At 38.7% G+C, this 25144-nt stretch overlaps 1 protein-coding gene across 2 annotated transcripts in view; it reads left to right on the forward strand.

Moving 5' to 3' along the window:
• Positions 1-25144, forward strand: part of UBN2 (ubinuclein 2) — a 77893-nt gene that overhangs the window by 7794 nt on the left and 44955 nt on the right. For both annotated transcript variants that reach the window (XM_070756011.1, XM_070756012.1), the window contains exons 3-11: positions 22-123; positions 1440-1571; positions 2829-2941; positions 4035-4533; positions 8878-8948; positions 9690-9819; positions 11794-11912; positions 16422-16535; positions 17501-17644. In XM_070756011.1, the coding sequence (XP_070612112.1) occupies positions 22-123; positions 1440-1571; positions 2829-2941; positions 4035-4533; positions 8878-8948; positions 9690-9819; positions 11794-11912; positions 16422-16535; positions 17501-17644 (1424 nt within the window). The remainder of the gene's footprint in view (positions 1-21; positions 124-1439; positions 1572-2828; positions 2942-4034; positions 4534-8877; positions 8949-9689; positions 9820-11793; positions 11913-16421; positions 16536-17500; positions 17645-25144) is intronic.

A 25144-nucleotide genomic window follows, 5' to 3' on the forward strand; every position in this document is an offset into this window, starting at 1 on the left:
GGTATCAATCTTATTTTATAGGGTGGAAAGATCCACAAACATCGGAAGGACAGAGCTCAAGATCTAATAGATATGGGTTCTGGTTATGATGTAAATGATCCTTTCATCGATAATTCAGAAGCAGTAAGTAAACATTACATGCATATTGTATCCTCCTCTGAGAGCTAAAATGTACAGTGGTATCTTGATAGTCATCATTAATTGGTTCTGGGAGGCGCAGTGAATAGCAAAAATGATGAGTACCAAACACTATATTATTCCTATAAGGAATAATGTAGTGAGTCACCAAGCAACTTGTGCATTGAATATCAAACAAATGATGAGTACTGAGACACAATATGTCGAATACCAAATTCTATGAGTTTCAAAGCAGTTGAGTACTAAGATACCACTGTGTATCTGATATTCTGGGGTGATTTCATTTGGATGCTAGGCTTTCTTTTTTTAGTTTAGAGACAGGACTACATCAAGTATTTTTTGATGATTATTTAAAGCTGGGTAATTTAAGACATTGCAGTATTTACATTTGGGCCCAGCATTGGATAAAGGATAATGGAATAGCCTGGGAGAAGAATCAGGAAATGCTTCGTTTGCTTTGTAAATATTTTTAATTTCAGTGCATGATTGATTGACTAACAACAGTTGTGTTTTGAATTTTTTAATTGATGTGATTTTTATACTTCATTTAGTATTAAACAATGAAAAAAGGAGTACATTTTATAATTTATAATTCAGATAACTCTTAAATTTGTTGGGGAAGCAGCATTAAAGGATGTTAAAATATAAAATAACTTATTTGATTAGCCAAAGGCCGATGTCTTCTGCTCCAATTAGGCAAGATTATGCTCTCTGTAGCATAGTACACTCTATACTAGATGTTCATCTTTATAATATCAGTGAGGTACAACCATACCCACATACACGAACACACTTTTGTTACATATCAACACTTACCTAAAAAGGACAAAAATAAGGACAAAGTTGTGATTATATTTGCCCACAAGTCTTAGTATTAATCAGTAAGTGGCAGGCATTAGAAATAAATTTGAATATCTTTTAAAAATTATTCTCGAAATTTAATTTTTGAAACAATTTCAGGTACCAATTTGTATTAGTTAATGTCATCATTGAAAGCCTCCTAAATACTGTTTAGATTAAGTTACACAATGTTAAAAAATGAAAAACATGTACTATCTATTTTTCTATGTTGTAAATCTTTACACACTTTGATGCTGTTATATTTTGAGGATTGATACAGCACTGAATTAGAAAATTATTGTAGAAGTACATGTTTTGTGTCTTTAAGAGTTGATATATTCATACTAGCCTTTTATTGCATTGCAATAAAACTACTACACTGCAATAAAACTACTACAAAACTACTACTACATTAATACATATTAGTAATCTAATTTTTAAATCTTTTATATTCTTTGCAGTATGATGAATTAGTTCCTGCATCCTTGACTACTATATATGGAGGCTTCTACATTAACACTGGAATTTTGCAATTCCGCCAAGCATCTGATTCTGAAGAGGAGGATTGTACAGGAAAGCATAAATCATCTAAGGTGAGTAGATTCAGGAGGATTGTATTTTTAGGTTTTCAAATTCAATCCTCTGCTCAGGGCAGGAATCCAAATGATAGTTTTTCAGTTTTCTTCGGGGAGGGGCCGGCCCCCTCCGCCACCCTCCTCTTAGCGCCGATAAAGCATAATCCAGCAGAAGGGAGAAGGAGGAGAACGAAGAAAGGCGACCTCACATAAAGGGGAGCCGAGGAGGAGCGATCCACGCTTTAGTAAGCTTTCCCTGCTGGATGGTGATTGACCATCCAGCAGGAAAAGCTTAGGAAAGCGCGGATCACTCCTCCTCGGTTCCCCTCTATTTGTGAGGTCGCCTTTCTTCCTCCTCCTCCTCCCTTCTGCTGGATGGCGCTTGACCACAGCCGAGGGGAGGGGAGGGGGCCAGCCCTTTCCCGAAGAAAACGGTTGTTTGCCTGCCGGGAAGGCGGACTCTGCCACTGCTGATCTAGAAGCTGGAGAGGGCTGGCAGCAGAACAGGGAGCTCGGGTGCATGCGCCATTCAGCAGAGAAAAGCCTTCGCTGCTCCCTCCCCCCAAACTCCCCATCATCTACTTGAAGAGGTCCCTCCACTCTGACCAGGCTTCCTCGGGTTCTTTACCCTTGGAGTCCACCTTAGAACCCGCTCAATGCCGGGAAGCAGGAAGAAAATCAGCAGGGGTGGGCGACTGGGCATGGTACACAGAGCCGGAGAACCCGGCCAGGGCTCAGAGCCCACGAGGGTTTCTCCACACCCGACAGCTTGGGAGAGGCAGATCAGTTTTCCGGTGGAGAGAAAGGGCGTCCCACTGCGTGACGTTGAAAAACCCTGCACCACGATTCGATTTTGGGTGCGCGGCCACGCAGGTGCGCGCCTTAGAGGGAACAGTGCTTACAACCACAATTGAGCCCAAAATTTCTGTTGTTAAGTGAGAGATTTGTTAAGTGAATTTTGCCCCATTTTATGACTTTTCTTGCCTCAGTTGTTAAGTGATAACCCAGTTGATACGTTGATAACCCAGTTGTTAAGTGAATCTGGTTTCCACATTGACTTTGCTTGATCTTGGGATACAGCAATGGTCATAACTATGAACCAGTTGCCAAGCATCTGAATTTTGACCACATGACCACAAAGAAGCTGCAAAGGTCACTTTTTTCAGTGCCATGTAATTTTTAATGGTCACTAAATTGACTGCTATAAATTGAGGACTACCTATATTTAAGTTGTTGTATGCTTCCTCTTTTCTTCCCTGCTCCCTAAATTTTTAGTTAAGTAAACTAAAAGATGGTGATGACCACAGTATGAAGAAACGAAAACGAAAAGAGGAAGAGGCAGAAAAAGAGAAAAAGCCTCGGAAGATTAAAGTTAGTAAGCAGTTGGGGTAAGTTTGCTAATACTTTCTTCTGACTTAATATATTTTGTTAAACTGGTAAAAGCGATGAATTATTTGCCATGGCATTTCCATTATGAGTTATTTAATTCAGTAAAATACTGCTCAAAAAAATAAAGAAACACTCAAATAACTCATCCTAGATCTGAATGAATGAAATATTCTCACTGAATATTTCATTTGCACAACTATTCCATTTGTACAACAGCATGTGAAATTGATTGTCAATCAGTGTTGCTTCCTAAGTGGACAGTTTGATTTCACAGAAGTTTGATTTACTTGGAGTTATATTCTGTTGCTTAAGTGTTCCCTTTATTTTTTTGAGCAGTGTATATCAAGTGAAGCTCAGTATATTTTTCTTGACATTTTTTTTTAAATATTGTCACTAAAATGATCAGAGTTTCTTACATTGCTAAGCATATACAAGTATCATGCTACCATTTTAATTAAATTATTAAAATGTGAGAAAGGTTCAAAAATTATTTTGCAGTTTTCCAGATTCATTTCATGAATTGAAGAAAGTTAGTTACAACCAATATTCTGAAATAATTTAAAATGAGATTATATTATTTCAGTATTTTATATTGTTTACTATTTATTGATATAGTTTAATCTGTCAGAGTAACTTTGAAATTTTCTGTTTTTCTTTTGTTTTTGGAAGAGTGGCGGATACCAATCACACAGTAGATTCTCCCAGAATAAAAACACAACAAAGCAGAGATTCTTTCTTGCAGAAGGCTATTACTTTCAATTTCAAAACACACCAGCATCAAACACCAACTTCTTACAACTCACCCACACAGAATGTATTCCAATATATTCGAACACTGACCAATCATATTGTTTGGAGCAGAGTGATTGCATCACTCTGCTGATTCATTGTCATTTCATCATCCTGAAGAAGCGCTGAATTACCATGGTTATGCATTTACAGTCCTGCTACTGGGCCTGAAATATTACATTGACATAATCTATGTAATTTACAATATTCTAGTATTAACTAATACAAAGTTTTCATATTTTTAATTGAGATCCAAGTTAGCCATTAATTCCATTCAGTTATTTATATTGTTTTTATTTGCAGGGTAATAGCATTAAACTCACACAAATCTGAAAAGAAGAAGAAAAAATTATACAAGGATTCTTTTTCATTGGCTGCTATGATCCAAAAATTTCAGAAAGAGAAAGAAGACTTAAAAAAAAAGGAGGTTAACCTGGATTCCACAGTAGCAGCTACCTGTTCTACATCCAATAAACTTCCTATGGCTCCTACCATTGGTGGTAATGATGTGTCCGACTTGAATCTCAACATTACAGATCCAGTCCTTTCTATTTTTGGCAGCACTAATGAACGTGAGCTCCTGCAGGAAGCTGAAAGTGCCCTGGAGATGCTGGGAGACATTGATTTTGATAGGTTGCTTGATGGCACCTCTGATGAAAGCCCAGTATCTGAGCCTTTAGGAGAAAATGGAAGTGTCACTCAGCCCCCCCATATTGCTGATGTCCTGACACTGAAACAAGTACCTGCCCTCCCAGAAGGTCTTCCAGGACATCTAGAAAAGCGTATTGAAGATCTTAGGGTTGTAAGTATATCTTCTTTACTGGACTTTTTTTTAAAAAAACCATTAGAATTCATGTTATTTAAGGGAATCTTTGCAATCACAAAACTTTGCAAATTTCAGGATATATAGAGTACATACAGAAATGAATGTTTGAATATTGGACTTTTGCTTGAATATTGTTTGAATTTGTTCAAATATTGGAGCTCTGATTCTTCTTACAGTGGTACCTCGGTTCTTGACCACAATCCATTTCAGAAGTGTGGTCAAGAACCGATTTGATCGAGAACCGAATTAATTCATCCCATAGGAAATAATGGAAATGGATTTAATTGGTTCCCAGCCCATTGACTTGCTGGGAACCAATTAAATCTACAGTATTTCCTCTATTTCCTATGGGATAAAGATCTGAGGAGACGGGGTGAGAGAGAATGGGAGTCGGGATCCCAACACGCCCCTCCTGGCCACCCTCTTAACAGCCTCCCAGTCTCTACCTTGTAATTGCTCCAAGCTGCTGGAAGGGTAGGGCTGGCTGCAATACCGGCAGCTTCAGGGGGCTCCTTTCCACAGCGGTTCAGTTCGTTACCTCCAGGCAGTTGCACCAACTTTTTCTTTCCCGGTTCCGGCGGCTTCCCTTCGAGGAGCAGCAACAGCGTCAGGAACGTCACGTGATGAAGGGAAGCCGCCGGAGCCACCGGAGCCGGGAAAGAAAAAGTTGGTGCAACTGCCTGGAGGTAACGAACTGAACCGCTGTGGAAAGGAGCCCCCCAAAGCTGCCGGTATTGCAGCCAGCCCTACCCTTCCTGCAGCTTGGAGCAGTTACAAGGTAGAGACTGGAAGGCTGTTAAGAGGGCGGCCAGGAGGGGTGTGTCGGGATTCCGACTCCCATTCTCTCTCATCCCGTCCTCTCAGATCTTACATTTCGGATAGTAAACAAAATTTTCTGTTCAGTATCCGAATTTTTGTTCGGATACCAAAGCAAATTTTTGCAGAAAATTTTGTTCAGTATCCAAAATGTACGAAAACCAAAGCGTTCGAGAACCGAGGTACCACTGTATTTCCTTTGAGAGACAGCAAATTACAGTTTTTAGTAGTGTACATTGCTGATATGTATGGTTCTAACCTGAACCATAAATATGCATGTTAACATAGCCTGAGATTTTAAAAGACAAGTATAAAAAGTGGAAAGAGGGGCACATAGCCAAGGAAGAATATCAGTAAATAGCCCGAGCTGTAAAGATGAAGTGCGGAAAGCTATGGCTCACGATGAACAAAGCCTTGCAACAAAAAGTAAAAAATAACAAAAAAAGCTTCTTACAACATGTTAAAAACAAGAAAAAAGTTAAGGAAACGGTCCGTTGCTAGGAGAAGTTGACAAGCAACAGGGAAGAAGCAGAACTACTTTTTGCATCTGTCTTTACATAAAGGGAAAAAACAGTCCAATCTATCAAAAACAGCACCACAAAAAGCAGATTAGAAACACAAGTTAAAATAGGGGAAAAAATGATAAGTGAGCACCTGTCTATCCTAGACAAGTTCAAATCATTAGGAACCGATGGATTACACCCAAGGTTCTGAAGAACTGGCAGACAAGATCTGAGCTATATCTTTCAAAGATCCTGGAGCATCGTGGAACTGCCAGAGGACGAAAAGAGCTGATATAGTTCCCATCTTCAAAAAAGTGTGTGTGGGGGGGGATAAATCTGGGAAACTACAGATCTATCAGCCTGACCTTAGTATGGGAAGGGAAGATTCTGGAAAATATAAGTAATGAATCAGCGAACACCTAGAAGCAAAGTAATAACCAAAAGCCAACATGAGTTCATCAAAAACAGATCATGCCAAACTAATTTTATTACATTCTTTAACAAAGTGACAAAATTAGTGTGCCAGAGGAATGCTGTCAATATAATTTACTTGGATTTCAGTAAGGCATTTGATAAAGTAAACTATAACTTACTACTTGATAAAATAGAAAAATGTGGGTCAGACATTATCACCACCAGATGGATTAATAACTGACTGACCAACCACAATCAATATGTAGTCCCCATGGAACTGCATCTACATGGAGGAAAGTATGCAATAGGATACCCCAGGGCTCTGTTTTAGGCCCAGTACTCTTCAGCATCTTCATTAATGATTTGGACAAGGGTATAGATGGCAAACTCATCAAATTTGCTACGACAACAAGCTAGCAGTAATACCCAACACTGCAGGAGATAGGCTTAAGATGCAGAAAGATGTTGACAGACGTGAACATTGGGCGCTATGTAACAAAATGAAATCCAGTGGGGAAAAAAGCAAGGTTCTACATTTAGGCAAGAAAAACAAAATGCACAGATACAGGATATGTGATACTTTGCTCAATAGTAGTAACTATAAAAGAGATCTTAGTGTCCTAGTGACAATCATTTAAATATGAGTTCAATCTTCACAAATTAGGCTTCTCCTCAGCTTCAATACTCGAGATGAACTATGATCTAGCAAGACAAACCTTGCGACAAAGGGTGGAGGACATCTAGAGGCAGGAGAACTTAAATAAAGCTCCGCTGTTTCTGGCCCCAGATGCCACAAGATATGTTGTAGCTCCTGCCAGATATCTTAGACAGCTGGAATCAGCAAACCACTGAAAAGCACTTGCTCTTATACGGTGCCAAGCGCTTCCATCTGCCGTTTTGTACGGCAAGTACAAAAGAATACCATTCACTGAAAGATATTGCCCTTGTGGCTCAGGAGAGGTGGAGACTGAGGGACACATGCTTCTAAGATGTTCCTTTTATACAGACATTAGGAAAAAACATATTTTGCCACTAATTGCAAGGTATCCTGGCCACTCAGACACTACCTATTTCCAGTGGCTGCTTAAACATGAACAGGGCATAATTACAGCACAGGTGGCCAGATTCTGCGCAGCAGCAGTGGGGATTCGTCGCAAATGTGTGCCTTCATCATAGCGAGATATGTACATCTTTTGTATATTTACAATGGGTCAATTTTGGTTGGTCAGCCAATAGTCATGAATTTTGTAAGTCATTTGTCTCTAGATGTCTAAGAACCTCAACACCTAGCATGTCTTTGTTGACTTGGGTGATGACCAACTTTGGATGGTCAACGAACTGCTGTAAGTCAAGGACTACATTTATCACCCAAGAATCAGCTACTAGGATCAAAGAGATACTAAAATGTCTAGATTCTAAGAATCTGAAACAGTTCTTGGATGTTCTGTTTTTTATTTTTTATTATTATTATTATTATTATTGATGGTCTTTGAATGTAATAAAGTGCTGTTTATTTATTTAAATATGAGCCAGCAGCTGCCAAAAAAGCCAACACAGTTCTAGGCTGCATAAACAGGGATAGAATCAAGATCGCGTGAGGTGTTAATACCAATTTATAATGCCTTGGTAAAGCCACACTTGGAATACTGAATCCAGTTTTGGTCGCCATAATGTACAAAAGATGTTGAGACTCTAGAAAGAGTGCAGAGAAAGGCAGCAAAGATGATTAGGGGACTGGAGGCTAAAACATATAAAGAGTGGTTGCTGGATATCTAGTCTGATAAAAAGAAGAACTAGGGGTGACATGATAGCAGTGTTCTCAGGGCTGCCACAAAGAAGAGGGAGTCCAACTATTGTCCAAAGCATCTGAGAGCAGGACAAGAAGCAATGAGTGGAAACTAATCAAGGAGAGTAGCAACTTAGAACTAAGGAGAAATTTCATGACAGAACAATTACTCAATGGAACAACTTTCCTCCAGAAGTTGTAAATGCTCCAAAGTTGGAAGCTTTTAATAAGAGATTAGATAACCATTTCTCTGAAGTGGTGTAAGGTTTCCTGACTAAGCAGAGGGTTGGACTAGAAGATCTCCAAGGTCCCGTCCAACTCTGTTACTCTATTCTATATGCTGTATGGTATTTATATTTCATCTATAAAATGAGATTTAGGTTTTAGAAAAGTTCTTCTATGTGCTTAGTCTGCTAGTTATTCTCTATAGAAACCATAATGCTTAAAATTAGATAATCTAATCTTAATTCCTAATTCAAATACAATTGAAAAGTTTAAGAAGTTTTCAAGATAAAATACGAGAAAGATATCAAATATTTTATATCCTATACCAATATATTTAAATGAAGCCAATTGTTACTATTATGTAAATAATATTTAAGCAATATTACTGCTTAAATTTTATCTCCCAGTATTATAAACAGTGAGGAAAGGCAAAGTACCTGTGGTATTCCAAAATAAATACTTGGTACAAACTGAAGTAGCTTTTCTGAGATTGTGAAAATAACCTATAATTACAATAAAGTGAAACTTGCTAAATTATTAAAATGCTGGGCTGAAGTGCATTTTTATTGTCTCTAGGCTGCCAAGCTATTTGATGAAGAAGGCAGAAAGAAATTCTTTACACAGGATATGAATAATATCTTACTCGAGTAAGTGCTCATTTTGTTTTTTCAGAAAAATATTTAGTTTAGTAGAATAAATGTGTTGAGCAATGAGTATATGTCTTAAGTAGCTCATAAAATCATTAGAATAGTGCTTATTTGTTGAAGAATATACATGTCGTCCGTTGTATATATAATCCCTTGGACTACAAGGCAATCAAACCGGTTGGTCTTAGAGGAGATCAACCCTGACTGCCCTTTAGAAGGCCAGATCCTGAAGATGAAACTCAAATACTTGGGCCACCTAATGAAAAGGAAAGACTCACTGGAGAAGAGCCTAATGCTGGGAAAGATTGAGAGCAAAAGAAGAAGGGGACGACAGAATGAGGTTGCTAGATGGAGTTACTGAAGCAGTTGGCGTGAGATTAAATTGACTCTAGGGGTTGATAGAGGACAGGAAGGTCTGGAGGAACATAGTCCATGGTGTCGCGATGGGTCGGACATGACTTTGCAACTAACAACAATAACAACAACATACTTGTCATATTTAGGTTTTGTATTTTTATTCATAATAATTATATAATATTCTTACCCATGTTTACCCATGTTAATGGTTTGGGCATTAATCACACATAATCCTTTAAAAAGAGCAGCAAATAAAGAAAGCAATAACCAATTTTCAGATTTTTTTTTCCATAGAGAAAATGTACATTTGCTTGAGAATAGGCAATAAGACAAGAGTTGTCTATGTGTTCCTTATTAGTTGTGAATTTGTTTTCTGTTTCACAGTATTGAGATTCAGCTACAGGAATTGAATCCTGCTTTCCGCAGTGGAGTGTATTCTCATCTTGAAGCTTTTGTGCCATGCACTAGGGATACATTGATAAAACGTCTGAAGAAATTGCATCTCACTATCCAGGTAAAGCTACCCAATTAAGATACACTTTAATCAAGACACATTATAGACGGGTCACAATTGGTTCCCTGTAGAACGAATCATTACTTGCAAGTCAAGGGTGTTTGTGTCTGTATCTGTGATTATAAAAGATTTGTATCCCACTGTTTTTAAATAGAATAACTTTCTTAATGTACTGTGTACTAGAACATATAATTGCTTTAATGATTATTGTTTTATTTTGAACTATTTTTATTTTTGTACTAATTTGAGAGTTAAATTACTAGTTCCAACTGAAACCCTACTAATTAGAAATTTCAGTCCTCTAGATAGACTTTTCGGAAGTAGCTAACTTTTTTCATCTATTGCTGTTTTTTAACTATTAATATAAAAAGAATTTAAGAACGGTTATTGTACTTTTAAAAATGTTGACTTTTAAAGAAGATGGCAATTGTGAATAAGAGAGAGGCGGCATATAAATCCAATAAATAAATAAATAAAATCCAATCATAATGCAATACAGTATTATTATAATTAGACAAGTCCATGATACTTTTTGCTGACTTGTTTTTAAGCCAGATCCAAGAATACATTTTAATTGAGAAAATGGCTATAGAGAAAATAAGTCTTCTTTAGTGTTGGGCGAACCCAACAAAGTTCGGGTTCGGCAGGTTTGGACGAACTTGGCGGCGGAGTTTGGGTAATTTCGCAGAACCCGAACCCCAATACTTCTGGCCACGCCCTCCCGTCTTCCACCAAAGCAGCCCGTGGCCGCCTGTCTCATTTTATTTCTTACGGAAAAGGCTTGGATGCCGCAGCCATGCCTTTCCCGTAAGAAACAAAAGGAGACAGGCGGCCGCGGGCTGCCCTGGGCAATGGGCGCAATGGGGGGAGAGCTGCGCTGCCTCCGAGCCCAAAATTTCCGCGCCTCGGGAATGGCACTGCAAGCAAAAGGAGGCGGGGAATCCCATTTGCTTGCTGCCCACGAGGGGATTTCGTGGGCGGGGCTTTGACGTCATGGACACTCCTTCCTGGCCGGGGCCGAAACGGGAGTTGAGGAGGAAATAAAGCCATGGGCCAGGAAGGAGTCTCCGTGACGTCAAAGCCCCGCCCCCGGAATCCCCTCGTGGGCGGCAAGCAAATGGGATTCCCTGCCTCCTTTTGCTTGCAGTGCCATTTCTCTGTATAACAAATTGGGAGCCAAGTGGCACCACTTCTTAATTAGCAGATATCTGTTTGATGAATAAAATATTTACTAGGGAGCAATGTCTTTTTGTATTTCATACCCCAATCCTATGGATTTTGGAGGAAACCAAGACAGTGTCTGGAAAGCAAAATATATCAGATGAATTCTAGCTGCCACTTGCATTTTTAGTTTTCCAGAATTCTGTGTACATTGTTTTTTGCAATACAGTTAATAACATCTGGCTAAAGCAGATGAATAATGAAAATACAGGACCATACTGGCTATATTAAGTTGCTCATTATTTCTATCATTGTCATGGTCTGAACCTTTGTTCTTAGACCTAGCAGCCTGGCCATGTCTGTTTGTCTTTTAATTGTCTTGCTGCCATACAATTACATTACTAGGTTGTTTTTAAATTATTTTACTTTTTCTTTTTATTCTGTTTTATAGATTGTAACCCTTTGTAAGTGACTAAACTATATATATTTCAAATAAATGTATAAATATATTTTGAAAACGGTAACATACAGTAGGCACAACTTAAGTTTAATTTGGTTTGCTTCTCTCCTAAGAGGGTTTTTCTACTACAAACTTTCTTTTATTTTCTCTTCTTAACAACTAATAATGTTTATATTGTTAAATATTGTTAAATATTCTTCATAATATGAAATTTTTTAAAAAAAATTGTTTTAGAGGCAGGTTAATTCAGAAAATGAAAAACATAGTAGGTTGTTCAGGAAGAAAGTTTCAGAGATTAATTGTGAGTGTATTCCATTGCTTGCATCACTGTTTTAATGGTAGTATCTTCTCAGGATGATCGCTTGAAGGAACCATTGCAAAAATTGAAGTTGGCTATCAGCTGTATCATGCCTGAACAACTATTCAAATTCCAGGAAGATTGCCAGGCACATAGTCAAGCCAAGAATGCCAAGTATGTAGGCAAACCAAAGAGGGCTCTTTGGCCAATGGGGGGAGAGGGGAGATGAAAGGACAACCATCCTGTTTTATTAGAAAATGTGATGTTCCAGATATGAGGAGATTATGTTCGTAATTGTTATTTTTTGGCTTCTATATATATTCCCCTTTTTTATACTACATTAATTCTGGGAATATAATGGAGCATTTATGGGATGGATATGTCTCTTTCCCTAAAAAGATATTGATATTTCTCCGTGTATTAATTTGGCCACTTTTTGTTTTCCATCGTAGCAAAAGCAGCTCCAGAAGCTATTCCTATTGCTTGTGACAGCTATATTTAGCTAGATATCTATTTCTAGATTTTAGCTTTTTCATTTTGTTTTCCCCTCAACATGCCCTGCATTTCTAACTAGCATTGGAGTTGTAATTGAAAATCTTTAGCACAAGTGGGGATGACAGTTAATTTCTGTTAGAAAAGCTGTAGCCTGAAGTTCAGCAAACAGTCATATTGCAACTTAAGTGGGGTCTGGTATGTAAGAAAAGAGCTGCTATTAGGGATCATCGTTTTATTTAGCCCTACAGCTAATTTCTGGATATATTAGTGTTAGCAAATAATCCATCTGAAATTCTTCAAGGACCATTCCATTAAAATGTTAGTTGGAAAAGGTGGTACCTCCTGATTTGTATTGACTTACATATTAGCTGGTAAGTGGTAATTGTTTTACCTTTTAATGAAACTCATAGGTAGATGAACTGATAAATCTTACACCACTTATTAAGTAGTTTTGTAAATGTAGGACAGGACCAAATTGCTTTCCCACAGCTGAATTCTTAAATTATTTTCTATGCAGTCATACAACCGACTCTTCTTGTCATATTGGTAGGGTTTTTTAATAATTCTTGCAATGAACTAAATGGAAATTGACTCATTTCAGTGTCCAAGATATGTGTAGATATTCAGTGATATTTAAGGCAGGGGTCGACAAAGTTGTTCAGAATCTAGGAGCCAGCCAAAAAATTTAGGAGCCAGAATTTTTTTTAAGCAAACTTGGTTTTTAATTTAACAAAAAAAACATTACAAACGTTATAAACAACATTTTACTTTTAAAGATAATAAATATTATATTTTGATATTTTAGATTCTAGGCAACATTCTAGTGTTTTTCACTTTGCGTTTTGTGGCCATGAACATGCCTTGTGATTTTAGAGCTGAAGTACCAGTGGTCCACAGCCTTGGCAGGATCAAACGCCTTCACAGATGGCCCATTCATGGTGATCATAAACAAGTCACTTAAACTTTCTTCTTGCATCCTTGATCTGAATTTATTTTTGACCATGTTCATCAAACTAAATCCTCTTTCACAACATGAGGTTGAGACAGGGAGCACCGCTACAATCGACAACAGGTTTCCCAGAACTGGAAATCTCTCGGTGTTGGAGAGTGCCAAATCCAGAAGCTCACACAGTTTCTTTCCTTTTCCAAGGACCTTAAACTCATACCACTCATTGAGGAGTGAGTGAATGCATTGGTCATCACTTTCAGGTGGAGATAGCTGTTTACGAAAATGATGAGCCAATGCAGTAATCTCAACCACACCGTAGTCCGGTGTGGTTGAGATTACTGGCCCGAAGGGAAGGAGCGGTTCGGGTTCCCCGCGCGGCGGAAGGAGAGGCGCCAGAAGACTGACGGGTTTCCCGGCAGGCCAGTCCGGCCGGCCACCCATGCGAGCGCTTTTCGGCGACTGTTCCGGCCCGGGAGGTCCCACAGGACGCACGCCTTCGCCGGGGTTCAGTTGCATCAGGGGGGGAGGCTTGGGCAGCGAGAAGGGCAACGGCTGAGGGGAGGCCGCGGCAGCTGCCGAGTCTCCACCTGACATCGCTTTCACCCCCTCCCCCCCGGCGCAGGCCTGGCTCCGCCGAGCCGGCTCTGCTGTACTCCCGTCGGGATCCGAGGGGAGACCGTTAGTCAGAAACCGAAACAGAGAAGAAGGAAAGGGAGACCGGGCCGGGGACGCGGGGGAGGGGGGGAGGGGGGAGGAGGGGTTACTGGTCGGAAGTCACCGCGCACACGGCCGGAGGAGGAATGAACAAAACCTCACGCCGGGAGGGGAGGGGCTTCCGCTTCTCTCCGAAGGCGGGTGAGCGGCCAAGATCGGAGCGTCTGTGTGCGGTGGGGGGGAGTGAAGGGGTTCGAGTAGGAGGCGGAATGGAGGCAAGGGGGGGAGGGAGAGACGCACGCAAGCGCAGGGGACGCTGGGAAAGCAGCTCGCTCCGAGGTTGATGGGCGGAGCTACGGAAGCCAAGATGTACCATTTCTGGGCGTAAACACAAGGTGGGAAAAATATACTGTATACCAGTGATTTTCAACCTTTTTTGAGCCGCGGCACATTTTTTACATTTACAAAATCCTGGGGCACACCACCAACCAAAATGACACAAATCTAATAAATAAATAAATAAATAATAAATAAATACATACATACATACATACATACATACATACATACATACATAAATAACCCCCTCATATATACAATCCCATGTAACATCCCCTTATAAATACAGTCAATCATCAATCATCCCTCCTGAAATTTATACCACTGTCTCATTTCTGGGTACTTCTCCTGTCTTTCCCCCTTTTCTCTCTCATGTTTCTCATTTCTCTCTCTTCCTCCCTTTTTCCCTCATTCCTTCTCCCTCTCACTTCTCCTCTTTTTCCATCCCTGTCTCTCTCCCCCCCTTATGTGTGTGTATGTATACACACTCCAACAATTTCCAAAACCAGTTGAGGGCTGGGTTTTTTTTCTCTTTTATCCTTTTCAAAAACAGGTGTGGGCTGGGGGGGGGTTCTTATTATTTGGATGCTTTTTACCATATGCTTCAAGAATCACCTCTCTCTCTCTTTTGTTTCACTCTCCTCTCATTCTCTGCCTCAATCATTTTCTCATTTCTCCTTTTTTCTCCCCTTTTTGTTCTCATTTCTCTCACTCTCCTTTCCTCTCCCTATCTGTCTTGCTTTCTCTCTCTCTTGCTATCTTTTTCTCTCTCTTGTTCTCTTATTTTCTCTCTCTCTCTCTTGTTCTTTCTCTCTCTCATGCTTTCTCTCTCTTGTTCTTTCTCTCTCTGTTGCTCTCTCTCTCTTATTTTCTCTCTCTCTCTTTCCTTTCTCTCATTCCCTCTTTCTCTCTATCCTTTCTATCTCTCACTCTTTCCTTCTCTCCCTCCCTTTCTCTCTCTTTCCATTCCCTCTTTCTCTCTATCCTTTCTATCTCTCACTCTTTCCTTCTCCCCCTCTCTTTCTCTCTCTTTCCTTTCTCTCATTCCCTTTCTCTCTCTCCTTTCTATCTCTCACTTTTTCTTTCTCTCCCTCCCTTTCTCTCTCTTTCCTTTCTCTCATTCCATCTTTGTCTCCTGGGGCTGACTGCGCCTGCCCTGCACCCCCCACCGCGGAGGGAAAGCATTTGGCATCGGCACCGCCAACCCCCCCCCCTCCACAAGCAGCAAAAGCCTCTGCGACTGAGCCGGAAGGCAAACGGCGCACCCCGCCGCTTAGGCTTTTGCTGCTCCTGGGGGGGGGAGGATTTTCTCCTCCCCGCCCCCCCCCCCCCGGCAGCCAAACGTCGCTGGTGCAGGAAAGCAGCGTGTTAAAAGGCGCGCTGCTTTCACGGAAAACAAACCCGGCTTTCCTGGCAACGGAGGATGACAAGCAGGACGAAGCGGGGTGGAGCAACGCGAGGCTCAAGCAGGCAGCTTCCGCGCGTTTCTTTCAGCGGAAGAGGAGGAGAGGGAGCGGATCGGGCGGGCGGGGGCAGCGCCTTCTACTGCCGGCGCCTCCCCGCCCCCCCCCCCCAGGCAGGCAGGGGAATGGGGACTGCGCGCCCATGGAAAAGGGCACGCAGGGGGGGTATTTTGGGGTGCGCGAGTAGCGGCGGCGGCGGCGGGCAATAGCCGGGGGGCGGCTTCTGCAAGTGGGAGCTCCAGGGCTGAAGCCTCAGCCCTGGAGCTCCCACTTGCAGGAGCCACCTCGCGGCACCGGTTGAAAAACACTGCTGTATACATACAGTACAGCAGGCAACATTTTCTAGGCGCCAGACAACATTTTCTAGGCGCCACTGGCGACCAGGCGCCTGGGTTTGTCGATCCCAGATTTAAGGTGATGGACTGCAAATACCAATTTCTATCTGGAGTACCAAAACATCAACAGCTGTAGGAAAAGGAGTGGCAGAAGCTGAGGATGGAGTAAAAGAGGAATCAGTCTATATGAAGTGGACTAAATTCAACTGTCCTTGAATTGGACCTTATTCAACACCAAACATATGTTAACCCTTCATTGAATAGATTCCTGTTCATAGCCATGAATCAGTTTAATTAGACCTTCACATAGAGTCCTGATCTTTCCTGCCAGACAATTGCAAAGAAGCAACAAGCAGATATCTGAGTCTCTCTGGCAATCTAATGATGGAGAAACAAGCTTATCTTTTTTTCTACTCTTTACAATACTGTGCTTACTCTTTTGCTCCAGAATGCAAGCAGAAGATGAGCGAGACAAGAATGGTTCAGAAGAGGAGGATGACGAGAAACCAGGAAAGAGGATTGCAGGTCCAAGAAAAAAATTCCACTGGGATGAGACAGTGAGGTGTGATATTATATTGTTTGATACTCCACTAGAGTTTTTCTAAGTTACCATAGCACAGTCAAATAAAACTTATTTCAGATCTATCAGGAAAAAAATATTCTTGGACCTTTTTTCCTGAGATGGAGCATAGCCATAAATGTAAATCTATAATAACTAATGCATGCAGTTCTGGAGTGGAAATGAACTGCTTGGAGGTATAAATAAGACTTTTAATCTTGGTTAATGTGAAGTTCATCTTTCTTGCTAATTTACTTGTTCCTGAGTCCTATTTAATATTCACTCTGTAGTTTCCCATACCTTTCACTGCATAAGGCTTTGTACATTTAACTATATTGGCCTTCTTGTCCCAAAATCTTTACTTTTATTTGGATTAAGTAAAGTTATATCTTCAATATTTAAATTTGTCTTATCTCCCATGTAAGGGATTATCACAAGAGACATTAAAAGGAATGTCAGAGAAATTGAAATAATTTTGCTTTATAGGCCAGAAATCTGAAATGTGTAGTGGTATTTGCTTTACATTTTCCACCAGCTTCATGGGTATGGAGAAGGAAGAAATTTTTCATCTTCCCTCTTCAACAAGGGAATGGGAATGGAATGGAATGTTTTATTTGGCCAAGTGTGAATAGACACACAAGGATTTTTGGTCCAGTGCAGATTTGCTTACTTTCATTTCTTAAACCCAACTCTGTATTTAAATAACTCTTAATTAACAAATTCTCAGTTGTGAAAAATTAGTATCTACCAGTAGTGATTGCAGTGCTCTTGGGTAAGAAATGTCCAAATGGAAATGGAAATGCCTGTTTTAAGTTATAGAAAAGATAAACCAGAATACAAGAAACTGAAAAACCAGTTAAAGATTATTGTTGAATAATCCTATTTTTAGAGAAAAATGTGAAAAGTAAATGAGTAACTTTGACAAGTGATGCTTGATGTATTGAAGACAGCCAGGTTTCTTTCAACAGGTCTTTGCTGTGTAACCTTGTCAAGATAAAGCTGGATTGTTATGAGCTAGAGCCAAATAAAAGTCAATCTGCAGAAGATTACCTCAAGACATTTATGGAGACAGAGGTGAAGCCTCTTTGGCCGAAAGGTTGGATGCAACTTAGGTATGATACCTATTTAAGACAAATATTCTTATTCAGATTTTATGATATATGATGAATTTTAGTTTTGTCAGAATTCAGGATATATGCTATTTTTCAGATTCTGGTTATAATACATTTTCTGAAATAGTCTATATGAAATCTTAATTAGTGCTAGAATTTCCAAGTTAGTGTCCGTGGTTCTCAACCTGGGGGTCGGGATCTCTTTGGGGGTCGAACGACCGTTCCACAGGGGTCGCCTAAGACCATGGGAAAAGACACATTTCCCAAGGTGTTAGAAACTAAAGCTGCTAGGTTCTGGTGCCTTGGAAGATATTTTTAAAATCTGACCAATTTACAGTAGGGGTGTCCCTGTGACCTTCCTGCCAATCAGCTTAAAACTCTGTTGGGAGAATTGGGGCTAGACTTATGGTTCGGGGTCATTACAACATGAGGAACTGTATTAAGGGGTCACGGCATTAGAAAGGTTGAGAACCACTGTCTAGAATAATATCTTGATGCCTGTGATGCTTCAATTTACTCTCTTTTTTTTTAATCTGATAATGTTACATTGCTGGGAAAGTGGAAAAATGAGAAGATATTGTTTTCTGGAAAATCTTAACAGTGTAGATGGCCACTAAATACAAAATAAACATTTTTATATTGCAAGGGATGTTTTTGGGGGGAGTGGTAAGAATTCCAGGGAACCTGTTGTTGATTAGTTTGATATCATTTAATTGTAGTAACATGTAACCCTGGTTGTGGCGGGCCTACATATTTTAAGATATTAAGTGAAATAATCTTGCTATTGCAACAAAATGTGACATTGAGTTGAATCTAACTTACTCATCAAATGCAAATAAATCTGTATTTATACAGCTATTCACAATGTAGGATATGTAAAAAAGTTGTATTCTTTTTAAAACATGAGCAGAACATTTTTGGTGTTTGAAAGCTACACAACGTTTGAACAAGATCAAATTACCAGTGAATGTGGTAGGACTCTAGTTAGTCTTCAAGGGCAACCCCTTGTAAAGCTCAATGCATTCGTTCTATCTGGAGATAATGAAGACAAAGATGACTGTTGTCAGAGTTTCGTACTCCAAAAATGTATCACAGCTGATCTTGGTAAAGGCATTCAAGGGTTATGTCTTCATCTATGGATCCAAGTAAGTATAACCATGAATTGAAGAGAAACCCTGTACTGTAGTTGTAATCCTGGGCCTTTCTAACTATGACTGTTGGACAATCACTCTGCTCTAATGCTGTCAGCATCAACATCAGAAATAAGATGAACCCATGTAATACAGTGCCTCTAATCAGTCATAGGTGGTCTAAGACTTGAGCATGATCAATATCAACCAGCTAAGATCTAAGAATAAGGACAGCTATACTCTCGCTGTCCAACACACAAGAGTAACCTATTGCTGTTTCTGTCCCATACGTGAATTTAAGTCCTATCTGAAAATGGCCACTACCGTAATTAATTTCACCCATGATTCTTTGCCCTGGATTCCCATAGTCTTCTCCATAATGTTCCATAATAATGGGAGGTTGAAGATTAGACTAAAGCCATCTAATATGTGGAAGTTGGAGACATTGTTTTTTACCATAATCATTCCAGATATCTTTTATTTCATTTCATGAGATCTCTGATCTGGGAGAGATTCTTTTTCTACCTTAGAAATTTCTTATGTTGTCTGTCTCCTTATTAACTTTATGGAAACTTCTATATTGCTGGAAATTAAGAATTAAGATTATTGGTGTTTATCATTTTAAACTTTAATAATAATTTAAACGTATCTATTTAATTGTTTAATTCATAGCAGCTTGATTTTGGTATAGATAAGAAATTTAGTATAGGCAAGTTTAAAGATTTTTTTAATCTGATCTGCAGTATGGTGAACTATGCACAGTTGCTTTGAAACACAAAATGACATTCTAATCAGCCAGAGTAATGGAGAATTTATGGTAATCTCAGAATCGGATAATTTTTTATTTTTTTAATCTTTATTTATTGTGGTAATCAGTCAGTGGAAGGACAACTATTATATTAATGTGGAACATAATAAATTGCATTAAAAATATATCTAAAGAACTAAATTTAAAATTTTCAATGGAAAACTGCTATTAAAATAACAACAGTCAGAAACTTCCATCTTTGGCAATACTAGTCTGTTTTTAGTATATACTAACTATTGTCCATATGTGGCAAAGTCTAAAGTATTTCTGTCTGAATGACTTTTTATGGACTAGAAGAACTGCTCATTTGGAAGATTAGAAGCCAAAAAGCTTCCTTCTCCAGAAACTATGTGGCCTGATAAGGTTAAGATAGTTCATTCATTGCCTGAGAACAGGAACAGCCTTTTTTTAAAAAAGAAAATGGACAAAAGAATACCTATTCTTTCATACCTCCTCTTCTAGAAGTGGTGTTGTGGTTGGCTCTGGCCTAGCTCCTGCCCCAAGGAATGTGGAGGTGGGTGCAGGGGAAACATCAACATGTCATAGGCCTGTTTTATTACCAACAGAGTCAGGTAGTGCAGTTTCCTCGAACGAAGAAGAAGGTGGGGGTGATTTGGAAGAGGGGGGCTTAGCACACAGCCCAGGAAGCCAATCTCCATTATCTTTGGTCGATTCGGATGAGGAAGTGTTAGATCCACGCATGCGCAGAATTATGCATAGAAGAGATCAATTGAGGAAATAGTACAGGAGATAAGAGAGGCCACCTGTGTTTGGGTGGGGCTCCAGCAATTAGAGCTGCTGATATAAATAGCAGCGTGCTGGCTTGGCCATTGTGGAAGATTATCTGATCGTTGTTCTTCAGGACCGTGCCTTGCTGTTTCCGGACTTTGCTTGTTGATTTTTCACGACTTTGAAACCAAAGCAGAGCAAAGTGTGTGTGTTTTACTTTGTGGAAGAAGGAGAGCTGTGAATTCCTTCACAGCTGCTAGCTAAGTACTTAATGACTGATTAAGGGGATTGTACAGACTACCAGGTTGTTTTGGGACAAGTGCTCTTTGCAATACAAAAAGGGTGCTTTGTTTCTTTTGAATTTTTGTGATAAAGAACATTATTTTTGAACTTTCAAGTGTGTGTGTCTGAAATTTGTACCCTTGAATTTTCGGGAGACTCATACCATAGAGCCCGGCAGAACAAGTGGTAGGAGAAAACTGAATAGTTCAGTTTTAATGTTGCTGGAATGGAGAATTTAAAATGTGAACATACTTGATAATCTGTGTCTTTAATATCATTTACACTCTATTGACTTTTTGTAGGAAGGAAGCCCATGTGCATAGCAGTATTAAGTGTTGATTTATATGCATAACAGTATTAAGTGTTGATTTCCTTGTTAGGCAGAATCTTACATGGGAGCCACAATAATATCTCCTCCGCAGATGTTTGTAATGAACCTAAATGCCTGCAGGGAAGCCAATGTCACTAGAGCAACATTAACAGAATCATTTGTTTCAGTAATGCCTGAAAAGAGCTTCAAGCTTTTAAAAAAAAGAATTCTAAAGATTATAGCACAAGGTTGAAAGCAGTTGTTAAAAGGTAGATAACAATACTGATACAGGAACAATGTATTCCTGATAAATAATTTTATAACTTCTATCTGAATATGTCCAGCACATTAGAGCTACTATCTCTTCTTAATCCTTATAGACATTTTACAACTTTTACCTTAAAATCCTCTCAAAATCACTTTTTTAAACATTTAGTAACAATTCATCTTTCTGTAACTTAAATCTGTTAAATATTTTTGAATATAGACTTGGTATCCTTTTGATATTATCTCTTCTCAGTCTTCTCAAAACATAAATTGTGTATGTGTATACAACTTCTGGTATGAACTCGCATTCAGAATTGAAACAATACTTGGGTTTCACCTATACAAAGTAAAATAAAATTATTATTTTGTATAATTTGTAAATTAAACTTTTTTGTGCATAGCTTAAAATGATATCCCCTCCTTTTTGCATTTATGACATTACTAACTTGCATTCAGTTTGTAATCAACTACTCTTTGAAGATCTTTTTGAGTGAAAAACATCTCTTTGAAATTCCATCCAATTTAAGCTACTTTTGTAAAATTTCAAGATCCTAGTTTTGAAACGTCAATTAATTTTACAAATGTTTCCTTCATTCAGAAAATGCAGAACAGCTGTCCTCAAACTTTTTAAACAGCCAATTCACAGTCCCTCAGACTGTTGGGGGGGGGGCATGGCTAGATGGTAATGTGACTGGGTGGGCATGACCAATTTAGCAACCCATTAAACAATACACACAAATTAAACTTTATTTTGCTTGTGGTGGTATTGTATTTACTTTCGTTTGCATGTTGCTTTTTTGGTTGACTTTTCTTTTTATTAGATTGTTTTTTAAGTTGTCTAGGAGTGTAGTGGTCCGCTTCAGAAAACTCATTTTGCAGCAATTCTTCTCAACCCCAAGGAGTTTAAAATCAAGTTTCTCTTTGTGTGTCTCTTGTCTCTCATTTGTCTCTCTCTCTCCCTCCCTCCCTTCTTCCCTTCCTTTCTCTCTGTCTCTCTCACTCTGGTTCTAATTCCATGCTTGCTGGAAAAGCCAGGTCTTAACAGCTTCTCGGAAGACTGGTAGGGTGGAGATAGTGTGGATCTCTATGGGCAGTTGATTCCACAGGGTCGGAGCCACCACAGAGAAGGCTCTCACCAACTGACATTGTTTGGTGGACGGGACCTGGAGAAGCCAACTCTGTGAGCCCTTACTGGCCGTAGCGAAGTATGAGGACATAGGCGGTCCCATAAATAATCTGGTCCGCCTTCTTTAATCTCTCCTTTCTTATATTAAGTGAAAAAACTGGACAATGGCTTTTTTCTCTTCCAACCTGTTATGTAGTTTCCCATTCTCATCTAATAATTGTTCAATTAATTTATCTGCTCTCTCTTTTCTAAGTTTATAAGCCAGCCACTGTTGGAGGACAGTAATCCTTGTCCTCCTCAGGCAATGCCTGATTCTGAGGACGATGAGCCAGGTCCCTCAGGATACCCTAGGCTAGGGAGGCTGTCAGAAATGGAAATGGAAGCCAAGGGTGAGGCAGATAGTGATTTGGGAGTGCCAGAGGGGGTTGATGTTACAATGGGAAGTTGGTCTTTCTATTTCTATTATTTCAATTATTAATTTTGGATTCATCCAGACCATGTCACTTTTGGACCAAGTTTTGTGTGGTTGGGGAAAAAAGGTACATTGCCTACTCTCTGGATTTAAATAATGCCATCCATCCACCAAATCAAATTCTTGCCTAATTTCATTGAATGATCCCAGTAGTTTTTACCTTGTCTTTTTCCGATTGTTACTTTTGTAATCTTTCCTTTTATCTGCTATGACATTAAAGTCTCCAATTATACAAATGTTTTCCAATTGTAATTTTATCAATTTTTTGTGTATCTTAGAGTAACATATTTTCTGATTTGTATTTGGTGCATAGATTACTACCAATAATATTTTCATGTAACCTGATGTTGTTTCAACTATTAATATTCTACCTTGTTCGTCACTATATATCAATTTTAGATTTAACCATTTTTATGTACACTACCACACCTCTATTTTTAACTTTTGATAGGGCCAAATATAATTTATCCAATATTCCAAAATAGTGCTTTGTTATCTTCTAATATGAACCTCCTGAAGACATATCTGGATTTTGTTTTGAAAGTCTAAATAAGTCCATTTCTTTCTATTTTCTTTCTCTTTTAATTAGTGAGTTCAATCCATTTATGATCATTGAAATTAAGTTTATTTCTTCTTTCTTGTGTTTTTTCACTTTGCAATTTATTTTTGGCCTCCTTTCCTATACTCTGGGCTCTTGTTCTTGCACCATCTCTTTCATATCTATCTATTATCTTCCTCTCCCTCTTTTCCTGTACTAATATTTTATATTCCGAACTTTGTTCCTTCAAGCTTACTCTTTTTCCTTCATCTTTCCTCTCATGTTCTTCCTTGGCCTTAATGTATTGTTCTCCTGCCTCATCAACTGAGATTATTCTAAATCTTTTTTCTGCCATCAAGATCAACAGCCCCTCAGGAATTAGCCATCTGAATGTTATTTTCTGTCATATTAGTTGTGAAGACAAAAATGACATGCTCTTCTTTTATCTCTTATTCTCCAAGGGATCTGAGAATGATTATTTCCTTTTAAAAGTGAGCGTAGTCTCCCTTGAGATATTGTATATTTCATCCTCTTTTTTAAAAAACAAACCTTATATGAACTTCCCTGGACAGTTTGTGCCTACGGGCATAATTGGTATGTAACCTATAAACTCATCCATTTCCTCTATTATTTTTTGTTTGGTCTTATTTCTTAAACCAGCTATTACTTCTACCATTTTTTCAGGGGAGATTCTTGTTCTTGTCTTCTGATATATTCTGGAACCTGAGGTAAAATGCCACTTTCTCATTTCCAGATGTGAAATAGCTTCCTCGAGATTCCTGTTTACCATCTCTAATCTTTTCTCAATTCCTTCTAATCTCTGGTCCATTTGCTCAGTTTTTTCCTCCATCATTTTCATTTCACTATTTATTACTTCCTGAATTGTTCCCATTCTTTTATTTAATTTTTCCATCTGATCATCTACTTTTCTTATATCTCTCTTCATTCCCCCCATATCTCATCTCATCTTCATGTCTGTCCATAGATTCCTGCATCTTAAGCATCATTTCTTGCAACCTCGTTAATGTGGCCTGCATATTTTGTGGATTCATGCTAGCACTCACTTTGTCTCCTGTAGTATTGTCTATGGAATGTTGAACCACAGGGAAGGGAGTTGCAGAAAATATTTTTCCCTGTATTAGAAATTGTTGTAATTGTGCTTGTCATTCTTACTAACTCCCAAACTTTGTACCGTATATTGCAGTGTACCATATACAAATTATAAATATAAACAATATTTAAACTCACCACTCTATATAAAAATTATCACAATTGGGTTCATTACTGTATTCTATCAGTTACTAATTAAAAAATTCCACCTAAAGCTATTTACTCAATTTATTAATTCATTAATTATATCCAATAAATAGCTTTTGTTTAACAAGTACTGTATATATTTATTGTGTATAAACTTATTGTTATAATTCTACTTTTAGCAGAATATATAAAAAGAGAGATTACGTTTCCATTCAATCCACTAGTAAAGATATATATTTAAAAAGTAGAAGAAAAAGAAAAGAATTCAATAATCTAATAAAGAGTCTTATTTTCTACATCTGTTAACACACACACACACACACACACACACACACAATATATATCTCAAAAAAAAAAGGGAACACTTAAAAAACACATCCTAGATCTGAATGAATGAAATATTCTCATTGAATACTTTGTTCTGTGCAAAGTTGAATCTGCACAACAGCATGTAAAATTGATAGTCAATCAATGTTGCTTCCTAAGTGGACAGTGTGATTTCACAGAAATCTGATTGGAGTTATATTGTGTTGTTTGAGTGTTCCCTTTATTTTTTATTTTAGCAGTGTATATATATATAT

The sequence above is a fragment of the Erythrolamprus reginae genome, chromosome 6 (assembly GCF_031021105.1).
Source record: "Erythrolamprus reginae isolate rEryReg1 chromosome 6, rEryReg1.hap1, whole genome shotgun sequence".
NCBI lineage: Eukaryota > Metazoa > Chordata > Lepidosauria > Squamata > Dipsadidae > Erythrolamprus > Erythrolamprus reginae.